Source organism: Diabrotica virgifera, chromosome 3 (assembly GCF_917563875.1).
Source record: "Diabrotica virgifera virgifera chromosome 3, PGI_DIABVI_V3a".
Lineage (NCBI taxonomy): Eukaryota > Metazoa > Arthropoda > Insecta > Coleoptera > Chrysomelidae > Diabrotica > Diabrotica virgifera.
Window position 1 is genome coordinate 186594557 of NC_065445.1, and position 11167 is coordinate 186605723.

At 33.9% G+C, this 11167-nt stretch overlaps 1 protein-coding gene across 1 annotated transcript in view; it reads right to left on the bottom strand.

Annotated features, from left to right (window-relative positions):
- The window catches only part of LOC126881473 (CD151 antigen-like), a 76176-nt gene extending 65567 nt beyond the window's left edge, over nucleotides 1-10609 (bottom strand). The window contains exons 1-2 of the mRNA XM_050645748.1: nucleotides 10589-10609; nucleotides 1027-1129 (exon numbers count right to left, since the gene is read on the bottom strand). Coding sequence (XP_050501705.1) covers nucleotides 1027-1095 — 69 coding nt within the window. The 5' untranslated portion in view covers nucleotides 1096-1129; nucleotides 10589-10609. The remainder of the gene's footprint in view (nucleotides 1-1026; nucleotides 1130-10588) is intronic.
- Nucleotides 10610-11167: the final 558 nt, after the last annotated feature.

Sequence of the window (11167 nt, forward strand, 5' to 3'; positions counted from 1 at the left end):
CACCACTGTGTAAATATTATAGAAAGATCTAAAATAATAAAAAAAAATTAGTAGAATCCGTTAATCTGTTCCCGAAAAAATCAATTATGAAAATAAGCATAATTTTCTATATCTATAACTTTTGACGAGCAGTTTATATGCAATATATAAAATGTTATGATTAACATTATGGTAGGGGAGCCCAAGCGGGGATTTTTGCAGTTACTCGATCTCGTCAGATTATCACATGTGGAGAAACCTGGTACCCTGTAAATGTACCTCTACCATATATTGGCTCTTAATACAGGGGAGTTCGTTAAGGGGGGTCCGAAAAATAAAAATATATCTTTAGAAAAGCCCGAAATCGTCAGATTAAGATAACATAAATTAACTACATGCAAAACAGTGTGTATTTCAAAAATCTTAACGATTTGAGCGGGGCGTAAGGAAATGGGTGAGTCACAAAGTTTCACAAAAAAAGCGAATATTTCGCGAAATGAACGTCAGATCGAAAAACTAAAAAATACGTATTCAATATTTTTCAAAAATCTATCGGATGATACCAAACACAACCACCAGGGAGGTGGAGGTGGGGGGTTACTTTAAAATCTTAAATAGGAGCCCCCATTTTTATTGCAAATTTGGATTCTCTACGTAAAAATAAGTAACTTTTATTCGAGACATTTTTTCGAATTATGTGTAGATGGCGCTATAATCGTAAAAAACGATTGTTGGAAATGGAAAATTAATTTAAAAAATGGAAAGTCCCCACTTAATGGAAAACTTGATTTAACTTTTTTGGTTTTAGGACCTAATCTTCACAACCCAATAGGTCCCCATAACGCTCGATTAACTGCAAACTTAGCATACTTTCCTCCCCTACTATTATTGACAACAACACATTTTGTGTTGTTACGCGGGAATAACTCATTTGAAAAATCTGAATTAAAAAAATAGAATATAGTAATAATAATTTTAATTGGTACCTATATAATTGCGAAAATGTACCACCACTATTAAAAATGTGTATGAATTAAAACAACTTACCAAAAATATTATCTGGAAAATGTAAAGAAAAGTTTTCGTCAGCGTCACGGTACAGCATCTTGACGCCATTGCATTTATCGACCTATGTGAGTATACATCGGATCTGAAAAATAAGCTAAAAATAATTAACAGTTTAGTGTAAACAAAAAAGAAAATTATTTTTAGTGCTATGCTATGTGTGAAAAATATTAGATATATTAGAATTATGCACCGAGTTTTTGGCAGCGAAAGTATGTGGGGCAAGCTCAATTTGTATACCTATGTCATCACTTGTATTGAATTAATTTTGGTAAATACAGTAGAATTTTAGTAAATACAGTTAGTCTGGGCAGATTACTGGAAAATATGCAATTTTTAGGCGCAGAGATAGGCGTTTTCTCTGCGTGGAGATATTTATTTCCCGATTTGCATCGACGAAAATTTTCCTCGAAAAATCCGGGTTTTCCCAACAAAATCTTTTATTTTCAACTAAAATTTTAGGTAAGTAGTTATTTATAAACAATTGAATAACTTGGTGACGTAAAAGCTCTTTTGGTAATTATATTTCCAGAAGCCGGTGGAAATTGAGCGAATAGTTTAGCAACAATCAAATTGTTAATTAACAATTTACGGTCGCAATAATAACATATACTAAAAAAGGCACTATACCTATCTATAGAACTTTACAGAATTGAAATGGGATTATATAAGCGGCCTCAGAAATGTTCTAAAGGTATAAACAATTTTTTGGCTTATAAACAAATAGAATATCTCGGCAACTTTTACATTAAATTAAATTAACAAAACGACATTGGACAGGATGTGGCAGGGTGGTTGTTTTAAAAGAAAAAAGTTTAATTGCGATAAGTGATTCCTGAGATACAACCGGTCAAACTTGACCGGCATGTTCGACGAAGTTATAAACAATAGGATTCTAATTTTTGAACCACTACCTCTTCGCTCCTCTCTCTACATACCAATTTTCATATCTTCAACAGACTCATGACATATAATATTATCATGACATAACTACCAAAACACTACCCTAACAAAACTACCAAAATCCCAATCAGAAATTAGGTTAAAGAAAATAGAATCTCAAATTTCAACATCAGCTTCCCATGGAGCAAATTTTATATATTTTTTTATTCCCAAGAAACTCGAGTAGAGCCACCTAACTAATGCATGACTGAATGCCAAAGATGCTTTAGTGTTGTTATAATAAATTAATTTATTTATAACGAAATAAATTTATCACACATATTTTTTCCAGTTGCAGACTTTTTTAGAAAAACTTACCAAACGTGTACCTTTTAACGTTCAAAAGAGAAATATTTTCATTTAAAAGCTGTATAATATTTTAAACAATCTTTGTTTAAACAAAATAACATTTTTTGTTAAAATAAATAAATTTTTCTACGGCCGCGGCCGGCCGTGCTAAAAGAGCCACTTTCCGAAAGTTGCACTTTCCCGTACGGCGTGCGTGAAAGTAAATTTTCCTGCACGGCGTGCGGGAAAGTAAAATACCTTGTAATATTGCATTATAATATATTATAATACATGCAATAAACTAATATTTAGATATTATTTACTAATTTATTTCAAATTTATCTTATTGTGTTCATGTTTTAATTAAATTAGCGCGATAATTCGATGAAATAAAATTATTTTGACATAATATTTAAAAGTCAGATCAGTAGACAATTACAATGGTTTTGAATCGTCGTCATGGAAACCAATATCGTCGTCGTGGTAACCCATTATATTGAAAGTTTGGTTTTGACAACCTTGTCAAAGAATTAATTTGTGTATTTTCACTTCTAAATAAAAATTGATATGTAACTCCATTTTTTGTGGCTTTGTTCCAAACGTACGGCCCTAGAAAAAATATTGTTCCTAACTCATGCGGAAAGTGTCTTCCCCGCACTCGACTGCTTGCCCGAACTCCGCTATCGCGTCGTTCGGGTCAACGGCAGTCTCGTGAGTGAAAGTATCACTTTCCGCACTAGTTAGGAAAATAACTATTTTCTACAGCCGTGTTAAAAATGCAATTTTTAGCACCCCATAGGAGCGTTAAAAATGCTACTTTAAAGCACTAGTGCTTTAAAAATTTTAAGGCACTGCAGTTAAAAGTGAATTTTCAAATTGTGAAACGTCAAAATATTTATATTTTATTTATTAACATTAATATTAATAGTACAACTTGCGCAATTTAAAAAAGGTGGTTTAAAAGGTTTTTTAAAATTTAATTTAAACTGTATTATTGCATTTTTAACACGTTTGTAGAAAACAACTATTAAAATTTGTTAGAGTATATAACAATAAAAGTAAAATGTTATTCTATAGTTGTTATGATTTACGTATTGACAGTATAGGCAGTTTTGATGTAATGTCAAGAAAAATATAAAAGTGGAATGTCAGTCAAGTTTAAGAAAAAGTTTTTGTAGATATTGTCCTGTAATTGAGAATGAATAAATTATAATTGTTGATATATAAGACGTTTCTAGAAAAAGATTGTATGATATACGTGTTAAAAAGTACATTTTTAAGGCAATCATGTGCCTTAAACTTTCACATGCGTGCCTTAAAATTGTACTTTTAAGACTTACCTATATCATAAATAATTATTATTTATTAATTATATCCAACCAGTAGATTTTTCGCATTTACTAGAGCGTTAGGTAGGTGGCTGTACTCCAGTTACTGAGTTTTAGAAAAATATTAGCTTGTTTGAACTATTCCGAAACAATGCACGATTTCGTTCTATCTTGACTCCCCTAGTGAAGGGTTTAATGTGTGCGCGAATGGGGATTTACTTTTTCGCTCTTTTTTGTTGGCACATTTTCATATAATCAAATATCCTTAACTTTCGCGTTGTCATGGTGATGACATGTGAGCAATAAATTATAACAAAAATTTTGACAGTTTTGTGGTTTGAAAGAAGTTTGAATTTTTAAATGTCAAAGTTCTGAAAATTAAAGAATAGAAATGTATTAAAGGGACGAAGAGTTGCAGTTTTTTTATTTGTTTATCGTAGATAAAATATTGTACGAAACTGTGCGTCAAGTACTTTTTGCGCACTTACGCGATGTACAGCACTCGCACCGCTCGTGCTTTAAACATCGCGTGTGTGCGCAAAAAGCATATTTCACGAACTGTTTCATAAATAACTATTTTATGAGTATTTTAAAAACAATATTTTATGCATCTTTTCGTAGTTAGTAAATATTATTTATTAACTAGATAACATTTATAAAGATTTCTCATTTTCCACTAGTTCCAGAACACTTAGGGTAGAAAAGACTAATTATTTGTGAACTAAATTACTTTACACTACTTCATATCTCTTTCCCCATTTTATTAAATATTTGCTCTAGTTTCTCCACCTTTCATCCACATTATTCTTCTGTATATTCTTGTCTACGATTCCACTGCAAACTCAATGCGTTCATAACGTAGTTATGTTAAAAACTTGAGGTACCTATCAAAGATAAAATTAAAGAGAGCTAGCGCGCAACGCCACTGGTTTGACAAAATTGACAAGTAGTCTGGGCAGATTATCGGAGAATAGGCCATTTTTGGGAAAAGTTATTTACCAGCAATTTTATTGCTGAAATCGAATCTTATGATACTATTATATTAATAATACAGGTATGCAAAATCCACAGATAGTGTGCTACTTTTTTATAAACAAAATGGCGCCCCCAAATCGTTTTCTTTTAATTATTGCTCGATAACTCCAAAGATTTTAATTTTACACCAAAAACACCCAACTAAAAATTCACCGTAATTAAATACTGCATAGAGATGTTTTTCTCGATTTACTTCGATGAAAATTTTCCTCGGAAAATGTGGGTTTTTCCAACAAAATCTTTAATTTTTAACTAAAATTTTATGTAAGTAATTATTTATCAATAATTAAACAACTTGGTGACATAAAAGCGCTTTTGCTATAGATTATATAGAATTTTGTTATAATAAATAAATTAATTTATTATAACAAAAAAAGCAACTTTGACATTTAATAATGAGTTAGTTAGATTGCTCGGCTCGAGTGCCTTGGGAACAAAAAAATGAAAAAAATTGCTCCATGGGAAGCTGAGAAAATGCATTTTTTTTACTGTATACCGATTTTGAACTTTCTGATTCCATTTTCTCCAACCTGATTTTTGATTTAAATTTTGGTATTTTTGGTATTTTTCACTCGTAATGCCGATAGTTTTTATTATTATAATATATCTTATGAGTCTTTTAAAGATATGAAAATTTGCGTGAAGAAAGAGTACCTAAATAAAAAGGTGATGTTTCGAAAATTACCATCCTATTGTTTATATCTTCGCCATACATGCCGGTTAACTTTAACCGGCTGTACCTCAGGAACCACTCACTGTAATTAAAAGTTTTTTCTTTCAAAAGAACCGTCCTGCCGCGTTCTTTCCAATACCATTTGCATAATTTAACTTAATTTAATAGTTGCCGAGATATTCTATTTGTTTATAAACCAAAAAATTGTTTATAATTTTAAAATATTCCTGAGGCCGCTTAGAGCCGCTGAGTGCAACTTCAATTCTGTAAAGTACTAAAGATAGGTAAAGTCGGTTCGCTAAACTCAAACACAACTGGCTAGAGATTTTAGTCAATAATTTTTTTGTTTTTTGACAATTTTGCAAAAATTGGCAAAATTACTAACTATTTAGTAATTATTGACTATTTAGTAATTATTTTTTGCCAATTTTACCAACTTTACCAAAATTTTATGGCAAAATTACTTACTAAAATCACTAGCCAGTTGTGTCTGAGTTTAGCGAACGGACTATATAGTGCTTTGTTATACAATAATCATAATTATTCTTATCTATCATTATCAGATTTAGCCATACTGCTCGCACTCCCTTTAAGGGGAAAATTGACTCATCCCAGATACCTACGGTAACAAAAGGATTGAGCTCTGTTGGGACTCTTTCCGTGTTATCGAGCCTTAGGTGACTTGGAATGCAGGTGTATCTCCCAAAAATTTTCGTACACTTCTGGCCGTCGTGAGTAGTACAGCTTTCTGCATGGTCTTATAAAGATGTTCATTCAGACCCAGCTTTTTTATGCTTTCGAGGAGGGTCTTCGGAATAACTCCAGTAGTAGACATAATAATCGGTATCGTCTGGGTACTTTGCAGTCTCCATTGCCTTCGTATTTGAATTTCCAGATCTCTGTACTTGGCGATCTTTTTAGTAAATTTACTGCGTAGATTATTGTTGTTAGGTATCGCCACATCAATTAGCGTTGTTTGTCTTGTTAATTTATTAACTAGTACCAGATCTGGTCTATTATGTGCCACTGTTTGGTCTGTGAGCACAGTGCGGTCCCAGTATAGCTTGTAGTTGGTATCCTTAAGCATACTCTCAGGAACGTATTGATAATACGGGAGATGGTCCGTTTGGAGAAGTCCCAGCTTGATAGCTATCTCTTGATGAAGGATTTTTTCCACTGCGTCATGCCGTTCCTTGTATTCCGTTGCAGCAAATGCCTGGCAGCCCCTGTAATATGTTGGATGGTTTCTTGGGCTTGACATCCGTATCGGCATCTGTCGTTTTGAACCTGAGGGTCTTTGACGATATATTTCAGGTAATTTCTGGTTGGTATAACCTGATCCTGAATGGCCAGTAATGAACCCTCCGTTTCAGGGAACATCTTTCATTTATGTATCATAACTATTATGGTTATTATTATAGTCATACATTTCTAATTAACAATTTAATTGTTGCTAAACTGTTTATTTAATTTCCATTGGCTTCTGGAAATATAATATATACCAAAAGGGCTTTTATGTGACCAAGTTATTGAATTATTGATAAATAATAACTTACCTAAAATTTTAGTTGAAAATTAAAGATTTTGTTGGAAAACCCCACATTTTTTTAGAGAAAAACTTTTCGTCGAAGTAAATCGGGAAAAACATATCTCTATGCAGAATTTAATTACGGTGAATTTTTATTTGGGTGTTTTAGGTGTAAAGTTAAAATCTTTGAAGTTATAGAGCAATAATTGAAAAAAAAAACACGATTTGGGGGCGCCATTTTGTTTATAAAAAAAGTAGGACACTATCTGCGGACTTTGCATACCTATATTATTAATATATAGAATCATAAGATTCGATTCCAGCAATAAAGTTGCTGGTAAATATCTTTTCCTTGTATTATACTAATTAGCCCAGAGTAAAGGTGTGATGGCGAATGCGAGCAGTTAAAGAAGTTAAAGCAGCATTTTAAAAATGAAAACCTTGAATTATTCATATATATTTCTCTGTCCGTCTGACTGTTCATGATCACAACTCATCCGTTTTTAGAACAGATAAAATACCAAATGAGGTGCCGAAAGAGAGAACGGTAAGAAATTTTAACTCGGACTTCCGGTTCCAGAGTTGTAACCGGAAGTACTGTTTTAAAGTTACTCAAATAGTACAAGCGATATATTATTCGACGGTCCTCAGCAAGACGAGAAAAATATACAGGTACTTCCGCTTTTTTTATATCACTTCTGGTTAAAAAGTTATGACCGAAAGTTTGGTAAACATTACTGAAATCAATCGACGCAAAGTTACACGTTGGGCTCAAATATCGATTTTCTGTTCTACTTCCGGTCACGTCGGGTGAAAACCTAGGATTTACGATGTCCAATTGCTTCTTTAAAATGTATATATCAGTATGAATACTGATATAATACTTCTATATAATACTTACTTCTTTTACAACAAACCAAATTTAGATGCAGAGTTAACAGGGAAAGAAACGAAAGACAACAAAGAACAAACAAACTGGACCTGGAAAAACTGAAGATCCAGGAATGTAAAGAGAAGTTCGAACAAGAAGTAGTAAATGAGTTAAGGACGCTAAAACTGCACTCCATAGAGGGCAAATGGAGTAATATCAAAACAGCAGTACTGACAGCAGCAGCGTCCACCCTGGGAAACAAGAAAAAGGAGAGAAGAGGAGAAAACACGGGAAAGACGAACATTAGTTGAAGTCGCAAGACGGAAAGCAGACAAGATATGTAGAAAGAAAAAGAGAGCCTATGAAAATAGACAAATAGAAAAAATGGAAGAAAATTTAAAAAACAACGAAATTAGAGAGGTATACGAATACATAAAAAAGATAAGAAGTGGGTATAAGCCTCAAACAAGTCTATGTAAAGATGAAAGTGAGCAAATAATCATTCACCAACAAAAAGTCACAGAAAACTGGAAGCATTATTTTCAGACATGGAAGATGAAATGGGTATGAACTCCGTAGAAGAGAATGAAGTAGATAATGGAGTAGAAGCTCCAACTATAGAGGAAGTTCTCGAAGTTATTTAGGCCCAAAAAAACAATAAAGCTCCGGAAGTTGACGAAATTCCAGCAGAACTGTATAAGGTAGGTGGCCACCACCTAGCAAGTCACATCCACGCATTAATTAAAGACATATGGCAAGAAGAGAAAATACCCGACGACTGGAAGAAAATTATAGTATGCCCGATCTATAAAAAAGGAGACAAACTCCAGTGCAAAAACTACCGTGGAATCTCTCTACTATTACAGCATATAAAGTCCTCACGTATATTATAAACCAGCGAGCGGCTCCAACAACTAGCAGAAAATATTATTGGAGAGTATCAGACGGGCTTCCGACGGGGAAGATCGACACTGGATCAAATATTTACAGTCAAACAGATCTTGAGCAAATCATGGGAATACGATATTGATGTTCACAACGTGTTTGTAGATTTCAAACAGGCATACGACTCAGTCAAAAGGAACAAACTATACTATATATTGGTTCAATTGGCAATACCACACGCTAATAAGACTCATTAAAGCCACAATGGATGAAACTCAGGCATGTGTACGAATACAAAACCACCGGACAGCCTTTTTCAAAATTTTGCAGGGACTAAAGCAGGGAGATGGGCTTGCCCCAACATTGTTTAACCTGGCACTAGAGTATGCGGTTAGGCAAATGCAAACTGGACGAGGAAACCTACTGACCAACCGAACGGTTCAACTGGCCGCTTATGCCGATGATATTAATATTATGAGTAGAACATCAACAGGAGCACAGGAAACATACGCAGAGTTAAAAACACAAACAAAAATGCTCGGTCTGGAAATTAACACAGAAAAAACAAAAATAATGACTCAGACGAGAAGAAATATAGTCCCACAAAACATTATACATGAAGATGACATTGAAACGGTTGGAAAGTTTACATACCTGGGAGTAGAAATATATGCCGACAGATCAGAAGATGGAAAAATACGGATATTTCGGTCTAAAAGTGTCCACCGAAATACAAAAATGAGAATATATAAAACTTTAATTCGACCAATAACATGTTATGGCAGTGAAGCCTGGGTCCTGGAAGAAACATCCAAAAACAAACTCGACACATTCGAAAGGAAAGTACAGAGGAGAATACTAGGACCTGTGAGGGAAAACGGAATCTTCAGAAGTCGTTACAACAACGAACTTTATCAACTTTATAAGAAAACACCCCTGTCAGACTTCATTGTAATACAAAGATTGCAATGGGCCGGACATGTGATAAGAATGGGATAGGATAGGCTACCAAAAAGAGCACTGCACTGAATGTTAGAATGCAGGGAAAGAGACCGGTTGGAAAACAAAGAAAGCGCTGGGAAGACACAGTAAACAGTGACGCACAAGCCCTTTTAGGAGAATGTATGGAGAATATGGAGAATAGCAGCCACAGACAAGCAAGGGTGGAGGCAAAAAATAAAGGAGGCCAAGGCTCAATTTGGGCTGTAGTACCGTAGAAGAAGAAGAAGAAGAATATATCAGTATGAATTACCATTATGAAAATATAAAAATAGTTTTATTTTTGCGCAACAAAAAACAAAATAATTTGTTACTACTACTACTTCTCGGTTTATACCGTTCTCCTCCGTTTTCCGAATTCCTATCGCCACTTCGTCCGGTTGTTTGATAGGTCCTCTTCTATGGCCCTCTCTCTCAGCTCTTTATTTATTCCTTCGCTCCAACTTTTTCTCGGTCTACCTCGTTTTCTCTTTCCTTCTGGTTGCCATTTTAATATTTCTTTTGGTATTCGTTGTTCATCCATTCTTTGTATGTGTCCGAACCAGATAAGTTGTTTTGTGGTTAGGTCATCTGTGATTGTTTGTTTGATTCCCATTATTTCTCTAATGCGTTCGTTGGTAATCCTTTCTCTTCCAGATCTTCCTGCGGCTCTTCTCCAAAAATCCATTTCCGTTGCTCTCAGCGTTGGCAGTGGTCTTTCTTTTAGTGGCCATACCTCACAGCTGTATAGAGTGATACTTTTTACTATAGTCTCATATAACCTCTATTTAGATTTATAATTTGTTAATTTTAAAAAAATGTGTATATTTGAAATGTCCAATACAATAGGTGACTTTTTCCTGGCAAATATAATAATGAATATATCAAATGTCACAAGGTGTTAGTTGTAGGACCATATATATTAAAAATCTTGCTGGAATGTTACCTTTTATTCAGAATTCACTACACTATTAACAACAACAACATAAAAATTAAAACTGTTTTTAAACACTTACCGAATTAATGTAATGTAACCTACTACATATTCAATATACTAGCTTCACGTTATCTTATCTTTATCAGCCTATGTATAGACATTAAGTTCGCAATTTCAATATTTAATTTTTAGGTACCTCGTCGGTTGTGTAATTACAAAATAATTTCAAAATTGCTACATACATGAATTTGTGGATAAGTATTTTTTCTCCAAGAGTAAGAGTCACCTATCAACGAATGGTTCCTAGTTTTTGGGGCAGGGATTTGTAGGTATATCCCCTTCACAATGTGTAATCTTTCATCATCGACTTAGTGTCATGATATTAATTAATTGTTCTTCTGCCAGTGCCGACTCCGCTAATGAAGGTGGGCAATAATTATTGCAAATTCATCTCTATCTTCTGCTTTTCTTAAAAGCGTCTGTGTTAAATCGGTCCAGTCGCGAATGTTTCTTATCCAGGATATTTGTTGTCTACCACGACCCTTTTTTCCTTCGATTTGACCCTTAATAATCAGCTGTAATAACTCATACCTATCACTTCTAGGCAGTGCCGTTTTATCCATTGGGCGCTTGGGGCGGGCCCCGGAGGGGCTTGTAG